Genomic DNA, 24,385 nt, shown 5'->3' with positions numbered 1-24,385 from the left:
GCCCCCAGTAAATGAAGATGCAGTATAATTTTTTCTTTGTTTTTAATTCTGTTTGTGTTTAGGTTTTAAGCTTATATCTCAAACTGTTATTTTAACCAACTGCAGGATAATCAGCACTATTTATGGTTGTGAAATTACAAAAAGGTTAATTTCTCTTGAGGCAATGCATACTATAAAATGACATTTAATTAAAGTCTTTCACAAGTCGCATACAAATAATGGTCACATTAGCTGATGAATATCTAACAAGTTAATGACTCCCCTAATTACCACAAAACCAAAGGCAGCATAGTGCTATTAAAGTACAATATGTAAACAGTGTAATCAAATGATTTCTTTTATGTAACAAAAGCACTCACCTTAATACTGACACAGTACGGATGGTAACACTGACCACACTGAGAACAGGCAAGCAACCTGCCCTCAGCACCTTGGCCAAAACTCCCACAAACTACACACATATCCTGGAATGACAGAGAAGAGCAGACTTTCAACACGTGCCAGACACTACATTCTGAAAACATATACCTGTAAAATCCAGCTACCTTGCTCTATAATTTAACTCCTAACAAGGACATTAATTCATTTTTTTCCTAATTAAAAGCTGGGAAACAAAATTAAAATACAATAACTATTATCCTAACCTGATGGAGAGTGAACTTGTCACTGTTAGAGAAGAGGACAACTGTATTATGCATCGAGTTTTCTTCCTCATCTTTATTAGATGAAATATCCATAGTTGTGACCTATTAAAAAACACAAAACATGAATAGCAAGCACATCACATTTTCTAAGACATGAGACAAGGTGAAACTTTCTCTAAATATGCTAGAGAATACGAGCTTTGCAAATATTTATTCATATAGTATGAACTTTCATAAAAAGCTACCTCCATCAGAAATTGCTATATTAATTCACATTTTCACATCAGTACAAGCATTATCAGTATTATCAATTTTACATATACATTCTCTCTCTCTCTCCTCTGTTCCCCTTTACACATTATCCCATTGCACTTCAAAATGAAAATGGAAGAAAAGAGATAGTCTAAGAAAAAAATCACTAAGCAGAAGTTGTCATACTGTGCCCAGTCTGGTCTGTTCCCTGCATATAAACACTTCTTATCAAAAAGTTAATTGCAGTGACATACTTTTGAGTATTAATTCAAAGAGCAATTGCAGAAATGTAATTTGTCCCATATTGCCTAAAATGTGGTTTAGCTAATGCTCCAAGTATGTTAGAGGAATAAGCCAGAGTTCTAAAGTTACTTGCTGTAAGCAGTTTCTTTATGAGGCTTATCTATCTTGACCATAAAAACTTGCACTGAACTTGAAACAGCTGTTTTGATCTCAATCCATAAGCTCTGACTGTACACAGTCATTTTCTTTTTGATCAAGAGATTGGTACCCTGACCTGCCCTTTATTAATTCAGCATATACAGGCACATACAGCTTCTCAGGAAGAGAAACAGGGAAAAAAAGACTTCAATTGTGTTCTGACCTTCATGCAAATACTGCTATGCAGAACTTGCTATCCATGAATTTAAACTAACAGGCCCAACTATTTATTCTTTGATCCAGTAAGATAAGGGCACACCGAATGCACAATAGAGAAATATAACCTTGTTTTACCAGCTGTTCCAATTTTATAAATGGGTATTATTTTAAATACAGTATAAGTCTTATACAGATAGTTTTGTTTAAATAATAATTTAAATATTTTACAAGCCCAAACATCACTCCAGGGACAAATGTAAATATCATTATAACAGCTACAGGAATCCTTCTGATACACTGTTACTGGAATTCAGCTTTTACTGAGAAACAGCTAAAAAGGGAATATATTATTAATGTGTTTTAATTACCAGTTGAGAGCACTGCAGCTGTAACTAGCTAGTTAATCAAAAAACACGTGAAACTTGACACTTTCAAGGAGAGGATTTCCCTTGCTTGTTTTTCCACAGGTTCCTGGAATTGGTTGCACTTACAAAAGAGCAGAATTTGAAGGACAGAAAATATTCCCATTTCAAACATTTATCTGGCAAGAGCTCGTCTCTTGGTATTGCTGACTTCACCTACCCTACAAGACAGCCACATCTCTGCTCTGGAACTCTCAAGCTGCCATCTATTTGATGACTCAAAGGATCAAATTTCTGAGGTAAATTGCAGAGAGTGATGCCCATTTTGTATTTATAGCAAGTTACCTAACGTGCCCTAACCCTGGGGACAGGGAAATCTGATTGATGCAACTTACTTTGTTACCAAATTCTTTTGGCCAAGTGCTTCACCAAAACTACTCAAAAAAAAAGTTAAACCGAGGAACAGTCCCTGTACTGACACAAGACACAAGATAAAGAGTAGAATAAATTATCAGTTCTCTATGTGGGAGAACAGCACTAGTGGAAATCTGACAGGGCATGTCTGCTAACAGGCGGTGCTGTTCAACACACTCGTGTGCACCCTGAAAAATCAAGTGAGAAACAAGGTGACAAAGTTTGCCAACAGGATTAGAATATTCAGAGTAATAAAACCCAAAAGACAACTGTCAAGAACTGCACAAGAACTTCATAAAGCCGAGTGCTGGGCTACAAAGTGGCAGATGAAAGTCCAGAAAGTAAAGAAAAGAACATGAGAAAACAACTGATAAGGATGATCAGAAATATGGAGTAGCTTCCATATAAGGAACAACTCCAAATACTGGGATTCTCCAGTCTAGCAAGACAAGAGTGGACTGAAAAGGAGGAGAATTGATGGAGAGCTATAGAAAATGAGTGGCATGGATGAAGTGAATAGAAAACAGCTCTCCACTGCCTCTTCTTTAAGAGCAGCAGACTAAGGGGCAGGCAACTAATCCAGCAGGCAGCAACTTAAAACAAAAGACTAATAAAATGTACAATTGAAAAACGTTAACATGGTTTCCAAAAGTTTTTAAAAATGAGTGGGCAGATCCACGAAAGAAAGCTCCAACACAGGCTGCCCAAGACAAAGATACCACCTCCTGTTCAGCAAGTCCCCAAACCACAAACTGTTGAAATGTCTCCTTCTGTTCTGTACTCTCCCCCCAGCACTCAGTTTTGGTCCCCTGGGTAGAAGAACCTCTGCTCTGAATCTCCTATGGCTGCTGTGACATTCTCATGCACAAGCCTCGCTCTCCCACTCTGTGTCATTCCAGTCAGTGCTGCCTTTACCCAGCATGTTTTCCATGCAAGAAAAATGGAAGGAATGCTTAAGACTCCCAATAGTTGTGTCTTCAAGTGACAAGAGCAGCGTAAAATTGCCTCAGGTCCATCAAGCTGTGGTGTTCCAGTTCTTCATCACCAGCAGTAACAGCCAGGCTTTATCAAACACCCCCTGCTTTTTAGTGCTTTTTAGTTGGTTTTATAAAGTATTTTAATACAAGAATTATAGCTGAATAAAATTATGTTACATTAACAGACTTAAAAAAAATGTTCTTACCCCTGGAATGACCACGGTCCCAACTCCATTCTTCAGTTTTGATCTACCTCTGCCACCTCTTCCTGAAAGACCAGCACCACGTGGTCTCCTCTTCCCTGGGAATCCTGATCCACGGCCCTATTCAATATAATATAACAATGTAAATGCAACCTGAAGTTCTTTTGTTCTATGGGATTCAAACTTGTTCAGTGCATCTAGGGAAAAACATAAGTGAAAAAACACCCTATGATTTCAAGTGAATGTGAGCCCATGAGGCCATAGTCATTAAATCACTGCATAAATCAGTAGGAAATACCTTTAACTACTTACATGGCATAATATGATGACCTTTATCACCAGTGAGAAATCAGCCAAAACCAGGAATGTTTATTTTATGCTCAGGAATAACTGGAAATATGGATTTTTTTTCCCCCATAGTTGCAAAGTTTCCAAAATAAATTTTTTATTCTATGATTCATTTTTCTTTTCTTTTTAAGCAGTCAATTCAGACAGTCATGGGACTTCTGAAAAGGGTCTGGACACTTGATTACTTGTAACCATAGATGTTTTTCTTATGCTATGAATAATCAAGCAAAACCTGGAATTTATTAGGATGCAATCCTGCTCCCAAAGCAAAGCAGGAGCTGGCTCCACGAAACTCTCTTAATTCCACAGATACAGAGAGAGCTTTTTATATTAATTCTATCAATTACACTCAGATCAACATTCCCCATAACGTGCTTACACAATATTTTTAGACAGCTTCTTTTCTCCCTTCCTTATTTAAGATGCAGCTGCACAGTTGCAGTGTTGTGCTTTTGAGTATTCACAGTATCTTCAACTACAATTAACTTTGGAGAAGCAAGTATGCTTTTAATAATAATTACCTGTTATGCATACTGTGACTTGGTTTGAAATGTTGTTTTCTGGTTTGTTTTTTTTTTTAATTTCAAAAGGAACTAAGCACGAAGAGGATTCCTAATCCTCCCTTATTAATTCCAGAGAGAAAAAGAACATATTCACAACATCCCCAAATTCTGGCTGGTATTAGCAGACATCTTTATAATGTGTTTTAGAGCCTCTAATCTGTGTAACTGATAATAATTATGTCATATACTCAAATAAGCACCTTTCCTACTATGAAATAAGCAATGAGATTATTTACTGCATTTCGAATTTGTGAATAACCTCGGTTCCTAGTACAGCCCAACTCCCCACAGAGTATCTAGATATGGTGCCCATAATCCAAACATTTGCTGCAAAATACTTTTAATACCAAGGCAAACCATAAAACAGTGTGGATGGAACCACAAAGCTCCTAGGGGACAGTGTCCCCAACACTGAACAGTCTTTACTGATGGAGACACAAGTTCCCTGGATGGAAAGCAGCACTATGGGCTCGATATTCCTTACAGTGTTTTTCAAATATGCCAACTTCTGCTTTAAAGAAGATATAGAAGTTTATGATCATAATCAAAGGGAGAATTCTAGGATCCCAACGTTAAAATTTTATTAACATCCATCTGTTAATGGAAAGAGAAATCCAGTTTCTCTCACACAACAAGGTAATATATCACAATGCTATTTGAGGAGTGAAAGGAAAGATGCTACTGAAGGCTGAGGTATTTATATGTACTGAGGTGAAACAAAAAATGTTGTCCTTAGATATCTATGGAGTTAATACATATGCACACACAGGACATACAAGCATCAATTTTTTAAGATGGAAATTCTTCTGACATGTCTCTCATTTTCTGTTTCAGATGAGGTATCAGTATTGTTATTTTCACACAACTAGTAACAGGAATAAACATGTATTGGTATCAATGTTAATGCTGAATATTAAGCTGAAAATTAATGCTTGAAGCAGCAAAAGCTAAGCTGATGTCAAATTAAAATAAAATTAGCATGAGAGTTAAAGTGAGATGAACGTAAATCACTCAGAAGCTACAGCTATTTGTCAATGTCATCACTTGGCTTTTTTGGCCTTTATTTAAAACCAATAATTCTACTTAGTTTCTTCAGGTGTTTTTAATGGTAAATGTCACTGTGGATACAAGCTTTGGTCCGTCTAATCAGGTAGGAAAGTTCTTATTTATCTCCCCATCAGCTAAAAATGATGTCACTTTGAATGTACTCTGCAAGATTCCTCCACAGCAACAAATTCAAGCCATCCTTCAGATCTCTGCTCCTTTCCATGCCTGGCTTACCTTACTGCCAGTCTTAAGGACATTTTCCTTCTCAGGTAATTTATTTTGACAGCTACGTAAAGCCAACCACAAAAAGTGATGTACTCAACACACACAAAAATTGGGTAATACAAAGTATTCTTTGCCAGTAGAAATCAGGGCAATGCCATCATACTGTACACTCTGGAAAGCATATATTTCTTTTAACCTGAAAGCTCCAGAGTTTCAATAAATTTTAGAGGCCTTAAACAGTAATAGAATGGAAGACTAATTCAGTTGTGAGATACAGAATTTCATCACTAGTCTCTACAGCAGAAAGATAGCAATGGATACATGAAAATAAATTCAAGTTATTTACCACTTTGATGCTCCAAATGGCACTGCCAGGAAGCTGTCTGGATTTAAAAATGTCCCGACCTTCTGAAATGTCTGGGGACCAGGAAGGTGGGCTGACTGTATTATTGGTACTCCAAGCCCCCTAGGATACGGTAGGTGAGAAAATAGATGTATAAAACTTTGCAACGTAAAAAAAAAAATAAGAAAAAAAAGAAAAAAGAAAAAAAGCAAGCAACAAAGAAAAAAATCTGAAAAGCAAAGCACATGCAGGCATAGGCATTTCTATATTAACTTAAGTAGTCAATTATTAGTTCACTGAGTGAGAGGAAGGCAGGAAATTTTTAGGTTCTTATTGAAATATACCCTAAAACAAATACTAACCCACAACTGATGGTTAAGTACAACAAAGTGAGTTTCATAAAAAAGCACAATATAAATTGAAAGCAAGCAATCATAACATCAACAAATTACTTCCCTAGGTTTTATTGTATCAATGAAGAAGACTGTAGTTTGAGGTGGTAACATCCCCTCTTATATCCCAAATCACATTCTGAAAGAAGTTATGGCCTTAGTTGACCTTTGAGACTAAACCACCCACAATCACAGCAACAACTAGTCCGAGAAGCAAGTGAAACAAAAGGAATATGAATAAACCACTGGACAAAAGAAACAAGGTGCCTGCATGTTTGCCATAAATAAACCGCTATAAAACCCCACAGCTAAATTTTTTTTCACCCCAGTGTTTTAATGTTATGCTGTGGTATCACATTTTAACATTACTATATACATGTAAGAATACACATCCATATGGGGTACTTACAAACTCTTTTTAACTAATTGATTATTATCCCTATTACATAGTTGTACATGGTGAGATACTGTATAACTCTGTCACAAGAAATAAGGCAAAACAATAAGAAAATACTAAGATAGACAAGAAAAAAAATGCTGAAGTACCTCACACACTTTAAAATCTGTGGAAGATAACAGATTCTTAACACAGAATAAAGAGTGCAGCAGACAGACATCATAAATAACTTCATTCCAAAAGTACACATTAGAATAGATAAAGGATAATATATTTTCCTAATTCTAAATTTGTGAGAGTAAAAAATACCGAATATCCAGATGACAAGTAAAAGATGAAAAGTACAGGTTTACTTTCTTGAGAATGCCATTCAGCAGCAAAATCATATGGATAACATGGAATAACCACATGCATACTAATGGTCCCAACTATCCACACAGACATAGCTGCTCACACGGGCAAGACCAAACACATTTACACCTTAGAATGCTGGCCTATACAATAATAAGTGTTAAGGAAAATGAGATAGCTTTGCAAAATGTGGGATTTTTCTTTTCTGAAATGAAATCTCTCCATCAGGAATGTGTGGGAAGAGTCATCAAAATCTCAGACTGTAAGGAGGTGTCTTGCTAACAGCTGCACTGACTGAAAATAGGGCTCCCCCTCACCTGCTTTCGGGCCAGAAGGAGCATGGACAAGCCTTCCCTAATCCATGTAAGGCCCAGCCAGGTCAGCTCAATCTGCTGATGAAGATGAGCATGAGCCAACACCTCCCATCCCCTTGAGGAGATGAGGAAAAGCTCATCAGACATCTCGTGCTTGCAGAGCTGGGTGGGCTGTAACCTGTGCTGCTCAGTGAGCTCAGTATTCAAATTGGCACAACAGATCCAAAAGAAAGTTCATTAGTGACCTAAAAGCCCAATTATGCATAAAAGTCACATGTTAAAAAGCCAATATTTGGTACAACCCACAGTGTGGACACGGTGGTTTTCAGCATAAATCTGCTTTCTAGGAGTTCATCTCTGCCTGCATGGGAAAGGGAATATGGACAATACAGGACTTAAAAAAATAAAAACTAGACAACTCCGCCCACACAAGGTGGTAAATCAGACACAGAACCTACAAACTGCTAAGTGCCCAGACCACCTGTGTGTTTTTAAATGCCCATCATTGCCTCCCCTCTGCCAAGGTGCTTCTAAAATCCACTCCAGCTGAACTGCCAGTGCCAGCAACTGCTCACCTGCACCTGGGCTACAGTGAGTGTGCTGGATTAAACAGTTTAGATTGTAAGATTTTTTTCTACCCTAGTTTTTTGCTTGGTTTCAGAGAGATGGTCATCACACAAACAACCCAGTAGATCAAAAGGATCATCAGCCTCTGAGAGGGGAATGGTGTGGAGCAGAAACCTTCTGCACCTGCAAACCTAGAGATGGATGAGAGTCCCTGTTCACACTCAGGACATAAATTCATGACAGAACAGGGACACCAAGTCAGAAATGGGGGGAAAGCAAGCAAAATGGACACAGAGGTTTGATTCATCAACTGACACACCAATTAGCAACTACATCAGCAGGTTTGTGGCAATAGGAAATTTACCTTAACTATACTAGCCATGGGTTTAATATCAAATAACCATCAGTTTTAGCAAGATGAATTTAAAACATCAATTGATTTTTAATTACAGTTTCCCCCTATACTTCTAAAATTAATGATGCATAGTAAGTAACTGTTCTTATAAAATGGCCACTCAAAATCTGTATAAGTAACACTAAGAAAATCTATGTATCGTAGAAACAATCTTTACATCAATCTATAAAGGAGGCAATGTGATGACTAAAGGTCACAATTCCAGATCTTAAACATGCTGAAAATACTTTATCAACAACTAAAATTACCTACTCTTATTAGGGAGGTACAAAATTATTTTCCTTTTAAAAAGATACACTTTTCTAATGATTAAGTATATTCAAAAGATTAAAAAGCTAAATGAACATTAAATATGAATATGAAATATTCAGTCTTGCAAAACAAAACTAATTCTATATGATTCATGAACCATATTGTTAAGAATTAAATTGGAAATTTAATCCAAGTTTTATTGTAGATCAGAACAATTTGAATTCTTGGTCAGATAAACTTAATTAAAAACACACACTTCCACAATACTATGAACAAATGAAATACATCAAAGAGATGCATTAATTATGTTTTGGCTTTTAATTAATGCCTACTAGCACACAACACTGAAGAGAAAGTTCTATTCAGTTCATTTACATCAGAACCTCTGCAATTATTATGTACTGTGACAGAAACAGGAAGTTCTAATTCTCCATCATATTCTTGAGTCCTCAAAACTGAACAACACAGCTGCAAGTAAATTAGAACAAAAGGAAACCCAATGTCAGCAAGGGTCAGGAGATCTCACTAAATTACCACTGACTGTGTTTAGCTGCTTAATGCTTTCTGAATTTGACTGCAATCACAAGTGCATAAAGCTGGATTTGCAATTTAATATTTAATGTAATTTTAGGGTTGTGAACAAACTTTAATCAGTTCAAAACACAGCTCCCCTCATTAAAAAAAAAAAAAAAAAACAACAAAACAACCAACCACCAAACATAAAAACTGTAACAAAAACTAATCCTTGAAAAAAACTCTTTCTGATCTTTTTTTCCAACATCTACCTCTACAACAACATCCTTAGTGGTACCATGTAAGTGAAGACATCAGAAATGCCATAATACCCAAAAAAGGACATACAACCAAACCCTTTTTGATGTCATTTTAGAAAATCTCTTAAAACACCTACAAATATGCAGTGAGTTGCATAATAGTGACAAACAATATCTTCATGATGAAAATTAAGTACTTCTAATCATGGTATTTTTTCAAGGAACACACTCTAAAATAATAATAAAATAATACTTATGGTATTAAAAAACAGTAGAAGTCTATTATTTAATATGCAATATTATCCTACAAATCATTCTCAACTCTACCTACCACTGTTACACTGCCACAATTTGTAATGCCTTCCATTTGTTGACTTCATCTCATGCCTTCCAGGACACATTGCCATAGCAAAAATAACTATTTTAAACTTGTTCAGTTCAGGTACACAGATTTCTTCAATTCAGGTACATAGAATGTACCCAATGCCACTTATTGAATAACCTCCACAGGAAAAAAAAAATAGCCATTTTCCTTGTGAAGATTTTTTTTCAAACTAGATATATGTGAGATTAGTCATTAACAAACTTAGATGATAATTTCTTTTAAGACTACTGCTTCAGAAAAAAGAAATATGAAAATGGTTAAAAAGAGGTCCTGTACCTGGCATAAATTTGGAGTCTACAGGCAAGAGTGGAGAATCTGCATATTCCATGGAGAAGATACTGTACAGACACAACCCAAAGGACAGCACTGCTGGCAACTACCAGTGAATGTCTGTGATCTGTGAACAACTAAATTTCATATATATGTGAAAACTAATTTGGCTTCACTATGGAATAGGCTAACAGAAAAAGAAAGGAGACAGCCCACGGAATAAACCCAAAGGAAGTCAGGGAGATGCTCAGCCTGGCAAGCAGAAGGTCCTCTCACAGGGCTGGATGCAGCTCACCTATAGCTGAAGGTATGGATAACATGCCACCCTAAAAATACTGTCAGCAGAAGTGCACCTTGCTGATAGGAGCTGACACAGAAAAAACCACATTGTCCGAAGTGGAATAAGCTTGTACAGGCAAAGAAATTTGTACCTGTGTAACTGTAGCCACATACTGATTTATACAGAGCTCCCCTTTTGGTTAGAAGGCAGATTTTCTCCTGTTGCTTCCAACCAAAGTTGGGATGCCAGCAAAAATGCCAGCAGGGTGACAGGTGGTGACAACATCAGCACTGAGAGTGCAGCCCTGGAAGGGACTCAGGAAGCCTTTTAAAGCAGAATATTGTCTTCACCATTCGTGAGATGGGTTTTAGTCCTTTCCAAACTGGAGTGATGTGATGTTGCAGACACATCACTAAAGCAAAATACTAATATCCAGCATAGGAAGTCACTTCAAATTATGCATAAGTTTGTATTCAGTAGCGAAACAGAACAATTACTCAAATATATTTTATTCACAATCGTATTAATAGATTCTGTAGAAAGGGCTAATAATTCATCCTACTGCCCAGTACAAGATATTAAACTTAATGAGAACAAATCCAAATCAGAAACTATTCCTCTATATCGATTCCCCTGACTCCACTGAAGCATGTGTCTTACAAAATTGAGAAGCAATATATTCAGGATCAAGACAAATTGTTTTTTTCTCATTCTTCTTTATGTGAAGCTCCATAAACCCATTGTAATGGATATTTTATTATATTTTTTAAACAGGAAGAGGACATTCCACCAAGGTAAGCTTCTAGGAAAAAGTGAAGAATATTACCATCTGTGGAAATTGGCTCATGTTGGCTTGTCTTCAGGGTTCACAGAGTGATCAGACTATTTATGAAGGATCTATTATAAACCAAGTAGGTTGGACCAGACACTGTAGTCTCTTCCAACTTCACCTATTCTATGATTGTTTCTGCTCCTATCCACAACTCTCCATTTGGAAAAATGCACGATTCTTTTCAGCAAAAATAGTAATTAAAAAGAACCCCACAAAATAAAACTAAACTGACTTCTGTCTGCAATCCAAAGGCATTCAAATACATGCCTTACAAACTGTGGATTTGTCCAACTACATCTTGCTCAAAAGGCAAACACCTGCCTGTAACTGGACATTTCAGAATCTCTTTTTTTATAGTCTTCAGATTGCCATTCAACAGGTTTCAGTCCCTCATCAAAAGCTCAGAGTAGAAACTTAGTGCACTGGACAGAATTTTGTCACTGTTAAGGTACATACATATTTCTGCAAATATGATATATACACCTCACTGCACAGTGACCTAGAAAATCTACCTGCAGCACAAGAAACACAGAATTAATTCCTAAGCTCAGTGGAAACAGAAGAAAGGTCCTAATAATCAAGTTGATTTCTGAAAAGTTCTATTACATACAAGCTTTTTCTATTTTAAAATATGATTTGCAAACTGGAGAACAGATTGTCTCAGGGGAGCCCTCATCTCTCTCTACAGTTGCCTGGAAGGAGGTTTAGTGAGGGGAGCGTTGGGTCTCTGCTCCCCAGTAACAAATGACAAGACAAGAGGAAACAGCCTCAAGTTGTGCCAAGGGAGGTTTAGGTTGGATATTAGGAAATATTTCTTCACTGAAAGGGTTGTCAAGCATTGGAACAGGTTGCCTGTGGCAGTGGTGGAGTCACCATCCCTAGAGGGGTTTAAAAGACATGTAGATGTGGCACTGAGGGACATGTTTTAGTGGTGGACTTGGCAGTGCTGGGTTAAGGGATGGACTCAATGATCTTGGAGGTCTTTTCCAAACTAAAAGAGTCTATGATTTTGTGATTTAGCATCACAGCAAGGATTTTGTGTTATACCTGACTTCTATACCTCAATTCAACTCAATTTTGTGTTACTTGCACCACATATTAAAAGGTCAGTGTCTGTACTATACGTGGAATAAATAGCTACTTCTACAGATTTGTTCGTTTGTTTGTTTTTAAGATATGTATCTATTCTGCCACAGGCATTTACAGCTGGGGTCAGCCTTCATGTTTTCCTCAATGGGCTCTCTGGTGGTGAACTGATTTTACCCTCTCATGATGTTGGTTCCTATGCAGAGCACGGGTGAACTGCACAGAAAAATAAACACAGCTCTTACTGAAACAGGGAAGAAGACAGAATAACTTCCCCAATGGAAGACCTGAATTCATTTTAGACTGCATAAGAACACCATCCCTTATCAATTTGCATGGTCAGCTAAGAAAGCTAATTTAATTTTTAAGACAGTATGAAGAAAAATTATTTTTATATATGCTTGTATATAAGGGTAATAACAAAAACACCAGAGATAATCTAAAACCTTTCAAATTTAATTTCTTATATTATGTTTGTTGCCTTTATTATATACTTTTAACCTTTCAGAACACTCTCTCATACCTTTTCTTAAGAACCAAGAATTTTGAACTCTTAGGTGACACTTAAAAATGGAAGGAATCACAGAATATATAAAAAAGCTTCTTTTTAACATTAAGTTCAGAAAAGCATGAAATCATCAACGTAGAAGTCCCAAAGACTAAAAATAAATTGTGATGAGAAAAGAAATGTAACACTAATTTGTCACACTGACACATTTTCTGTATGGAATTTCGCAAACATGAAATGAATACTCTGGATTCATAAACCATTTTCCCCAGAACCACACAATCCGAATAGAGAGCAAGATGTTGCAGAAAGCAACAGACTTAAGGATTCTTTTCACTTATCAAATTTAATCCCAGTCAAACCACAACCACTTGTACAAGACAGTGCTTGCATGGTATTTGCTAATGTAACAAAACCACAAAATTATTTACCACACCATTAGAAATGTCGATCAAGAAAATATCTGGCAGCAGAACGGAAACAAGAGTTGCAGCAGATTCTTCTATAAAGCCAGTTCAAGAAACTCTAACACACTTTGAAAATACTAGCCAAAATAAATGCAGATGTGAAAAATATGGAGAGGTAAGTTAAAAGGCACAGCATTATGTATATCTGCATTTGTAGCATAAGTATGAAAAACACAACAAGTTCTCTTTTACTTTGCTCTAACCATGAGCCAAAAGAAAACCTTCTCACTAGAGAACCTTTACAATGGCTGACCTTTCAATTATTCACCATGACATTAATTCCTTGAAGAAATAAACTACACACTCACTCAAGAGAATAAAAGCATACTATAAGAAATAGGTGAATTTGGTGCATCATTCTGAAATTTGAACTATGTGCTTCATAAATGTATAACGAGACATTGCACGTTCTTACCTGTCTCGATCTGGGTCTTCCAGGAGAAAACTTGCGTTTGGTGATGGCTGGTTTTCCCATGCCAATTTTTGGAGTGACTGATATGTAAGTTGTTGGGAGAGCACTCCCAGCAGTGGAAGGCAGTGCTGGGGGCTGGCTGTGCTGGACATCTCGTGCAGAATGTAAGTCTAGTGAAACATCTGGCGAGGAAGACACGTTTGTCTTGTTAATATTAACTGACGGGGGAAGTGAGGGGCAAGTCTCAGCTGGTGATTTGATGGGTTTGTCTCCAAGTGGTGAACTATTTACAACACCTTCATTCGAAGAAGTAGTTTCTACTTCCAGAAGAGCTGGTGTTTCTGACTTGTCACAAGTTTCGCCTCTTTCTACATCTTTTTGCACTTTTATTATTTCCAGTTGTTGCTCTACAGGGATAGAAACATCTCCTTTGCTTTCAGTCTCCAGTATTTCTGGCGTCACAGTTACGGCCTCAGGTACTGAAGACAGAGACCGAGAGTCTACTGTGGATACTTCTGAGACCTCCACACTACCTTGTGGCAGCTCTGTCTCTTCAGCTTGTTTGTCTAAATCCTGCTGTGTTACAGCTTGAACCCCTTCCATCACCTCCATCATTTTCTCAGTCTGACTGTCACCAGGCGCTGGTGTCTTTTTAGGAGACATTTCCATTTCAGCTGAATTCATTTCAACAGAGACATCTGTTTCCAGTTGTGGGGTCTTTTCTTCCGGTGATATGCCTGTAACTAAGTACAACCACATTAAAGGCTCAGTGTGAAAAACAAAAAAAAAACCCTACACTGCTGTACTGGTCAACAAGTATACTTGGTACACATCAATCATGCCAAGGGCATATCACTTTACTTAGGTGAATTTAATATGTAGCTTAAAATACACTTCATAAATATCTTTCTTTGTACCTATGCTTACAGTAGTCTATGTTTTCTGCTCATTTTTTTTCTTCCCTGAAAACAGCACAATGAATCACAAGGAAGTAGACCCAAGATTAATTTTTGAGGAACCGAACACAATTCCAGGTAGGCAGCCAAAAGTAGCTTCTCCTTTATAATTTCTCTGTATTGAAGATGTATGCTATCATAAATTAATGTATGTGTTTCCAACACTTCAAAAAAGCAGATAGCTAAGAATAAGAGAACAAGCACAAATAAAGAACATTTTCCTCCTAGCACTCTTTCAGACTTTAGGAAATCACCTGAAATGAAAAAAATTGATACTGTTCTTTAATTTATTGATGTCTCATGGATTTCTTTCCAAAATATTTGTCTAGCCTTCCCTTCAACCAAACCAAGCACCTTTCATCCACAACTTTCTTCATCAAGGAGTTCCAGAGTTCTTGTTCCACTCCATAAAGAACCACATTCTTTGCTCTGAATTTGGCTTCTCATATCCTCCTTTGATGGACCCTGATTCTCTTACAGACCACTTAATTTCTATTACACTTCACATGTGTTTGATAAGATATATTTATTCCTAGAACACAAATGATCAGCTACTGCAACACACCCTGTCTGGAAGAGTTTTTAATGTAACAACTTATCTTTTATTTACAAAAGGTAAAAAAAGAAAATGGGAAATCCTTAAGCAAAGATACTTGTGGAGTTACAACCATGAAGAATAAATTGGAAAAGAAAAAGAGAAAAAAAAAAAAAGGCAAAAAAAGATGTGCCCAAAGCGCACCAGGAGAAATTAATCCAATCCAGTTATTTGCAGATAAAAATAAAAAACCAAAAAGCCTTGAAGAGGAAGTGTGAATTACTGTATTTGAATAGCAACAAATCATTGTTTTTTACTATAAAATTCCAGTGTATAGAAGTATCTAACTATTTTTCCAACTTTTGGAGAAAGCCAGTCCCAACAAAAAAGTAAAACAACTTTCTCCTACACAAATATTCTGAAGAGTACCTCTGCTCTCAGTAACATCCTTCTTCAGCAAAAGAGTTTATACTCTTGCTTGAGAGCTCAGATAGCAGAACTGTGGCAATATGTCTCCTTCTGCTTTCTAGGCACTTTTTCTTTTAAAGTTTATAAAGTACTAGAGATCTTACTGAATGGTACTGAGGAGTTCTGAATTGAATTTTCTCAGAGTGCAAAACCCTTTCTTACCTTCTGGGACATGTCCAACAGCTGATTCCTGATCAGGGTCATCACCAGTAACAGGTTGTTCCTGAAATGTCACATCCTCTCCACCACCCTCCATTTCCATTTCATTTGTACAAGCTGAAGGAGAAGCAAAGAAGTTAATAAAATTGCTATGATGTTTATTCTATTACTTTGGCATCAGTAGTTGCTGTGACTGTTTGACCTTTTGGCTAAAGAGATTGATGTTTAATGATGATAGGAGTTAGGACAAGTCAGGTCAATGAGAAGGTTAGGGACACTACATAGTACTCCTTAAAAATTAAGAACCTTTGACTCATTAACACTGAAGATGTTTTATACTTTTCAGATGGTGAAACATGCCTGTAAAGCAATTACATACCCCTAATTGTGAAAACATACACATAGTCACTTTTGCATAACCTGAGCAATACAAAAAAGTTTTTTCTTAAATTTCAAGTCTGTTAAATTCAACAGAACTTGTAACATGAAGGCTTCAGATTTTTATACAAATACTACAGTGGCTTATGGCATAGATATGAGGTTCCATCTACTATCAGCACTCGGAACACTGATTTTCAACCTATCTGTTCAACAATATGAAAACTAAACTTTGCCACTTTAAAGCTAGGATATCTTATCTGTCAGTTCCTCCTATTAAACTAATGAATTCACATGGAAAAGGTACTATTGAGTGTTTCTTTGGCTGACAGTATCATTATAGAGCCCGGAAACAGGAAATACTTATTTTTTTTCCTTGTGCAAAAGCTTTTTCAGTTAAGGAAATTCATTAAAATGCATTATATAAACTAGAAGTACGAAAAACAAAATATAGAGCAAGCATTAACTCGAAGGGAACTGATTCTTCATGGATGTTAGCACAAAAACAGTAAAACAAATATAGCTTTCTGCATCAAGAAAGTTTCTTTAAGTTCAGAAAGACAGAAACTATTAGGTGATGCTACTTTTAGCACCCTAAAAGCTGCTCTCAGACTCTGCCAGCTTTTAAGTGATATTTTAACTTCGAGGAAATGATCATTTAGATTGGCTCCAAATTTGATTTTAAAGTACAGAAGTGCTCTCCTGGGTATAAAACACTGCATGACTGTACTAATGTAATAGCTCCAGATTACTCCTAGTAGCTGAGATGACAGTCCTGTTCTTCCTTGGAGAGAAGAGGATGCTTGTCGATGCTTCTAGTAGCTAGAAATCCTAACAAGGGCATTACTTAGAACTTTAGCCCTTCAGATACACCTCTGACTTATTCAAAAGGGTTTTCAGTAGGAGATTGGGCGTTGTCCCATTGTAATTTCTGGACATCTTTGAAGTGTTCTAAGTACAGTGCCTGAGAGTCCAACAGCCTTTCCTAACCTTTCAGAAGGGAAGATCTTCAAAGGCTGAAGTGGCCACTAACTCGATTCACTGATAGACATTTACCTACTGTCACTGTCCTTCCTCCAGGAGTACCTTTTTCATCATGTCTTTCATCTTCCCTTTTCCCCATTTTTAGTCTGGTGTGTTTGTCTGGAAAAAACCCATCTCACACTGGATTGAGATGTGGGAGGGGGAATGGAGCTAGGGAATTAGATTTTGGGGATCTCAAACCATGACACTGCTCACAAAAGGTAAGCACTTACACGTACAGGCTACCATCAAAGAGTATGACTTGTTTACACAAAACATCACTTTGAACACAAACATTAGAGTTTTGCTGTGGTCCAGCATTTCCCCTTTCCTGTCAGAATTTTAGACTTTCAAAAGCACAGATACTTATGCAGCAGAGCTATAGATTTCTTTTAACACAAAATCAATGCACAAGCACTGCTGTTTAAGGATAAAAAATGCACATGTTACATTTTACCTGCTTCTAAATTTAACCACAACTGTACTTCCCCAGGGAAATTCAGGCAGCATGAGCACAGGTGCTGCCCGACAGAGCTCGTGGTGTGAAATGCACAAGAGCATTTAGTTAAGAGTTCATTGCACAGCTCTTGTGGATGACCCACCAGACTCAGATCAACAGATCCAATTTCCCTCTGTGCCTCCTTACTGCTACTGAGTAATTTTTTATAAAATACTTGACACTGTTTCACAACTTTCCTTTCCACCTTCTGCTTGATTTGTCCACTTAGACAAGAATCTTTCAGAAATAAAGTGACTAATCATATATTGCTTTGAAAAAGGACACCTGTTTAAAAGCTGTTTAGTTAAATATACACCTCTCTTTTGAACACAGCCCAGTTCCTACTGCTGTGTCCTTCCTGGACATAGTGAGGGGCAGAGGCACTATGAGACTGGCAAGTAGCAAGGGAGAAATGGGAGAATTGGATGTCTCCAGGAACATCTGCCAGAAGCTGCCTTTGCCTGGAAGGCAGGCACAAATGAATAAAACAGGCTGTTAAATAAATACATTTATGAACTGTACCGTATAAAAAAAAAAAAATTAGAGAAGTTTATAGCTACAGTCTGAGCAGCTGGAAGGCTGAGAAGCACAATTAAGGTGCTTACTAGCCCATGTTTGTATACAGGATCCTGAAGCTGTATGGAGAAGACAGCTCACCCATGGATTGTTTGAGCAGCTGCTGTTAAATAAAGGAATGGATGAACTCCACAGAGCAGAATATGAGTGGCTGGTTCACAAAAGACTTGTTGAGACAGCTACAGATGCTATATTTGATGTCAGCACTTTGGAACTGCGAAGTTTACATTTGATTACCTGTTATGCTGTCAGGTTCAGGAATGAGTTCAGAAGTGTTCATTACATCACATGACTGAGTGTGATCCCCTTCTCCTTGTCTACAAAGAGTGCAGATGTAGTCTTTCAACTGAGACTCCAATTCACTACCTGGACATCTGTCACATTCTGTGTGAATCCACCTGGGGAGATTAATTTATTGTGACCATGACTTAACAACAAAAATATAAAGCATCATAGTAAAAAACAATTAAAAATAGCACTGTTTCCCAATACAATGGGGAAATAAAGATTTTCAACCAATGCTTAATTATGGAAAATTTAAAAAAAATAAACATGATACATCAGCATGTCAAGCAGTGAACAAATTTAACATGAAGACCTAAACTGTCCCTAAAACCAACTGGACTCTACAACATGTATAGTAACATCATCATATTGCACAGCAAGATACAATAGCATTGAATATGAAACACAGTTTAAATTCTTAAAATGTAAATAGTGCTATTTTTTAATTTATTTTTTTATTACTGGAATAGCAAAACACATACTTGAAAACACATAAACAAAAACAGAAAACACATACTTGAAAATTAAAAAAAAAAAAACAAAACAGATCATTGCAAACAACAGTCTTTTAAATGTTAAGATAATGCCTTTTCTAGTCTGCTTCCTCACAAAATAGGTGCAATTTAAGAAGCAGCTGCAGCAGGCAACTGCCAGGTACCCTCAGGTAACTGCCAATTAATACTTATTTGCTGAGATTAAAATAAAGCTACCCACTATTGTTCATTGTATTCAGGGATGAAGGATCAAGAAGCTGCACAAGATGCTGCAGCACTGCACATCAAACACAGTGTACACCCTTCCCAGAAACACGTCCATGTCACACAGCTCATCATAAGCTCTATGCATTTTAGTATGATTTAACAAAAATTTGGATTCTTACCTTTTGCACATGTGACAATGCAACATATCTTTCTGGAAGTCTTGGAGGCACAGTTTTTCACAGAAAGGACAAGATAAGTTGTCTTGCTGTTGGTAACAACTGTCACATACCAAACAATTATGGTGCCACTGACAACTTGTTCGTGTGCCACACTCAGCACATACTCTACAGTTCTAGAGATCACAAGAATTTAGTTGTTAATTATGATACTTTGCAATGTGATAGAACTGCCATTAACTGACATTTTCCTGTTTTGAGCTAAATGTAATAGTTTTTGTCCTTGGTAACACAACCAAATTATCCAGGATCTGATAACAGCCCATGAAGAACCTGCACAACAGCAAGAAGTTTCCTTGCACTACTCCCTGACTTGAAAGCAGTATTTCTTATGAGACCAAAATTTTTATTGCTAATCTCAGTCATTTTATGTGACTGTCACAAACTGATACAAAGTTACATACATCTCATACATGGGGATTTCCTTTGTTATGCTGAAATCATATTTTTGTTATTACTTACACTTACTCAAGAAGTTACTGAAAAAAGCCAACAAATTCATCCTGCCCTCCTCAAATGCAAAGGAACTCGTGAGCTACAGAACTGCTGCTCTAGTAAGCAAGTAGTTGAATATAAAGAGCCTTCAAGTACAGATCACATGCACAACTTTACAGGCTTGAGTTTACATTTTAGTTTACAACAGATCATGAGAGCAGCTGTTATTAAGTGAAGGTTATCCACCTGGATTCTACACTTCTCTTTCCCCTGTGGAGGTTGATTTACTGTCCTACAAAGGCTGCTTCAGCCACTGCACTGACAGCTCCCGTCACGGAGCAGCTGCAGGGCCACAGGATTTACAAACAAGTGGGACTCCTTCAGCAATCACAAGTCATGTTACACAGCAACAGCAGCCCACAACACACCTGGAACAGCATAATGTGGGTAACAAAGCTTGGGCCCCTGTAAAGATGAGGAAGTGTTCTGAAAGCTTCCCACTTACTTTACATTTCCAACCATTTGTTGGAACGGCGTCCATAACCGGCTGTAGACAGAAAGTGTGGTAGCCTTTGTCACATGTGTCACACACCAGCATCTTGTTGTCTTCTCCAGAATGTCTAAGGAAGGTAGGAAGGGGTTAAAAATTATTCAAGCGAGCCACAACAAAATATCTGCTTAATGAAAAGCCTAAACAGGAAGGTACACAGCTGAACACATGAAAATAAACAAATACTACTTACAAATAGAGACAATGCCTTCAAATTAATTTTCAAATATGAGCGCAGACCACTATTCATTTATTAAGTGCTGAGCCAGTGCAATCACTCTTCTAGGTATTGGTCCATTCTCATTTACACATGTGTAGGCAGATTTAATGGCCTTTCTGTACTGAAATCAGCTCAGAATCTGCAATATGTGTTTTATTTCTTTCTGAAGAGAGCATCCAATTTTACTTTTTTCTACATTCTGACTGCAATTTTTCCAAAGAAAAAAGAAGCCATCACCTCTGACTACCAGAGCTTCTACAGTGTCAACCAACATGACTGCAAGAGCAAAACAAACATTAAAGGAAGAGATTTCAATTTTTCTACAATCGTGTGTTACAGAGCTCCACCACAAATCCCAGGGATAAAATAAATTTGTAGAGAATAAGACAAATAGTTTGGTAATATCTAAAGGCACTGTGTTCTGCCTCAGTTTAAATAAATTAACTCAATAAGTAAGTATGAAACAAGATTTGCCTCGATAAAGCTTCAAAGTACGTGGCATTACACATACTAGATACTACCTCATTACCTGGGAGACCTGATATTTTAAAAAACACTCTCTTTGGATGGAGGTATGCTTAAAATGCTTTTCTTCAACAGTGGCAAAAAATTGCCATCCTGCATTAATTAATCATAGAATCATAGGATGGTTTGGGTCAGAAGGGACCTTAAAGATCGTCTAATTCCAATTCCTGTGCCATGGGCAGGGACACCTTCCACCAGACCAGGTTGCTCAGAGCCCCATCCAACCTGGCCTTTAACACTTCCAGGGATGGAGCAGCCACAACTTCTTTGGATAACTTGTGCCAGTGTCTCACCACCCTCACAGTAAAAAATTTCTTCTTAATATCTGACCCAAATCTACCCTCGTTCAATTTAGAGCCATTTCCCCTTGCCCCATCAGTACATGCCCTTGTAAGAAGTCCCTCTCCAGCTCTCTTGTTGTCCCTTTAGGCACTGAAAGGTGCTCTAAAATCTCCCCGGAGTCTTCTCTCTCTCCGGGCTGAAAAATCCCAACTCTCTCAAGTCTGTCTCCATAGTAGAGGTTCTCCAGCACTCTGATCATCTTCATGGCCTCCTCTGGACTCGCTCCAACAGGTCCAAGTCCTCCTTGGTGGGGAACCCCGCCGTGCTGGGGACCCCAGAGCTGGAGGCAGCACTGCAGATGGGGTCTCATGAGAGCAGAAGACGGGGAGAGAATCTCCTCCCTTGACCTGCTGGCCACACTGCTTTTGATGCAGCCCAAGACACGGTTTTCTGGACTGCAAGTGCCCATTGCCAAATCCCCCAAGTCCTTCTCCTCAGGGTAGCTCTCAAACCTTTCCCTGCCCAGCCTGTACTTGTGTTTGGATTTGCCCAAACCACAGTGCAGGACCTTGCACTTGGCCTTGTTGAACTTCATGAGGTTCACACAGGCCCCCCTTCTCCAGCCTGTCCATGTCCCTCTGGATGGCATCCCTTCTCTTCAGCACGTTGACTGCACCACACAGCTTGGGGCCGTTGGCAAACTTGCTGAGGGTGCATCGATCCCACCGTCCATGTCGTGACAAAGACATTAAACAGTGACAGTCCCAGTTCCAAGCCCTGAGGAACCACATTCATCACTGGTATCCACCTGAACATCCCATTGTTGATCACAACCCTTTGAGTGTGACCACTGAGCCAAATCCTTATCCACTGAGTGGTCCATCTGTCAAATCCATGTCTGTCCAGTTTAGAGACAAGAATGCTGCGTCAAGTATTTTCCACAAATCCAGACAGGTGATGATTTGCCCTTGGTGAAGCCATGCTGTCTTTCATCAACCACTTACTTATTTTCCATGTGCCTTAGCACAGTTTCCAGGAGGATCTGGTCCATGACCTTGATGGGCACAGAGGTGAGACTGACTGGCCTGTAGTTCCCTGGGTCTTCCTTATTTCCCTTTGTAAAAGTGGGGGCTACATTTCCCTTTTTCCAGCCAGTAGGAACTTCACTTCAAATATGACGGATACCTCAGGACCCACGGATATATCTCATCAAGTCCCAAGGACTGGGTTTGAAAACATCAAATTTTCTTCTACTTTTCCACTAGAGAGAAGGTGTGCTAGCAGCTGCTGTGATTATCCTGTACAACACTTTTAGGGATATCTTTTAGAACACGTTTCTTTATTTTAACTTCATTGCTGGCATTTGCTATCCACTGTCTGTGACCAGGGAACAATCTTTTTTGAAGTGGGTTCAGCAAATGACAGCAAATACCAAGTGTTCTGCTTGGAAAACAGCAAATCACTGACTGATCAGGAACACGAGGCAGTAGTAAAGTGGGGTTTTTTCCCTCATACTGTCCCAGCTGATCTGAGTAAAGCTGAACAAAACTCCTATTTCTTTTTCAGTAAGTCCTTCAAAAAAAAACCCCAAAAAACCAAAACTAAGCAAGCAGAAGAACCCTGCAGTGTCCATCAGATTAAGTTATAAGAGAACAAAGGTAAAGGGGTCAGAATTTTCTAAGTGAACCCTCAGCAATTGAGTTTCATTGTCTCAGTATTTGCCTGGTACAAATACTCAATCACAGTCACTTGTGTCATTTTTCTTTCTTTGCTCAACTAAGCCATGGTTTTGTTTCCATAATGACTCATTATCTGCCTCTGAAAGACATTATGAAATAGGAGAGGGTCTAATGCAGGAGACCTACCCAGTCTGTAGGCACATGCAGGGCTGAGTAAGACCACAGGTTCCCAGATTGTAAAGGCACTACATTAAAATAATTTGTTTATTTGGTAAATTTGAGAAAAATCCTCCTGTATAAAAGGAGGAAAAAGTCAGAAGGTTTTGCTGCTCTCCAGAACCTGCCAAGACAATGGTAACTTTGGGACTATAATGGACAGGATTTTAAGCTCAGCTCTTTTAGAAGACAGTTTCCGATGCAGGGGTTTGTTCAGCTACTTAATATAATATAATGGACAGTTGGGGAAATAATCCACAAATTTTGAAAAAGAAAAAAATCTAAACACTGAATAAAATGAATATTTTAAAATTAAATAAAATAAAATAAAGCACATAAATCTCACACCGTCCTCCTCCACATCCTGTAAGTCTCACTTACTTGCAGTTCTGGCACACTTTGCAATCAGGACACTGCCAACCTGCTCTTTTTAAAGGTGTAACTTGTATGTCCAGGCACATCCCATGGTAGTGCTGGCCACAGGTAGTACAGAAAAGTTGATCTAAGAGGTCTCCAGGGCTGTCACACACTGCACAATTTGCGTCTTCTTTTGCTACAAAGAAATTATTTTTTCAATTATTATTTCTTTCAAAATTATGAACAATACAATGAACCCAAAAAATTCTTCAATAGTTCTTACGCATACAAAACTTGATCGTTCTTAGGAAATGCAAATTTAATTAATATTTTTAATAGCTGCTACTTTAATTCAGTTTTCTCAACTAATCTTCTCATAACAAAAGTACGTTCTTTTTAAACCTTAACAAAGTTTGACAAAAAGAAACAGTTTTATTCTCCTTCAGATAAAACTGAGAGCTTTAGGACCAGTTCCTCTTTGGAACATGTGTGAAATAAAGCTCCTAACATATCTAAATCTACTATTTAGCCAAAGTGTTTGGAAGAAGGTTGCTCTAACTTCAGTTAGGACAAGTGAGTAAGTCTATCAATTGCAACTAAAACCTGACAGAAGACAAGATTTACCA

General features: G+C 37.8%; 1 protein-coding gene across 1 annotated transcript in view; it reads right to left on the bottom strand.

Annotated features, from left to right (window-relative positions):
* The window catches only part of KMT2C (lysine methyltransferase 2C), a 194,642-nt gene that overhangs the window by 65,216 nt on the left and 105,041 nt on the right, over positions 1 to 24,385 (bottom strand). The window contains 10 exon segments of the mRNA XM_027648467.1: positions 360 to 464; positions 645 to 746; positions 3,456 to 3,572; positions 5,982 to 6,101; positions 13,683 to 14,422; positions 15,801 to 15,914; positions 18,511 to 18,671; positions 19,439 to 19,611; positions 20,436 to 20,550; positions 23,784 to 23,955. Coding sequence (XP_027504268.1) covers positions 360 to 464; positions 645 to 746; positions 3,456 to 3,572; positions 5,982 to 6,101; positions 13,683 to 14,422; positions 15,801 to 15,914; positions 18,511 to 18,671; positions 19,439 to 19,611; positions 20,436 to 20,550; positions 23,784 to 23,955 — 1,919 coding nt within the window.

The sequence above is a fragment of the Corapipo altera genome, unplaced genomic scaffold, assembly GCF_003945725.1.
Source record: "Corapipo altera isolate COAL_440 unplaced genomic scaffold, ASM394572v1 47, whole genome shotgun sequence".
NCBI lineage: Eukaryota > Metazoa > Chordata > Aves > Passeriformes > Pipridae > Corapipo > Corapipo altera.
The sequence above is the reverse complement of the archived record's forward strand: the minus strand, read 5'-3'. Positions and strand labels throughout refer to the sequence as shown.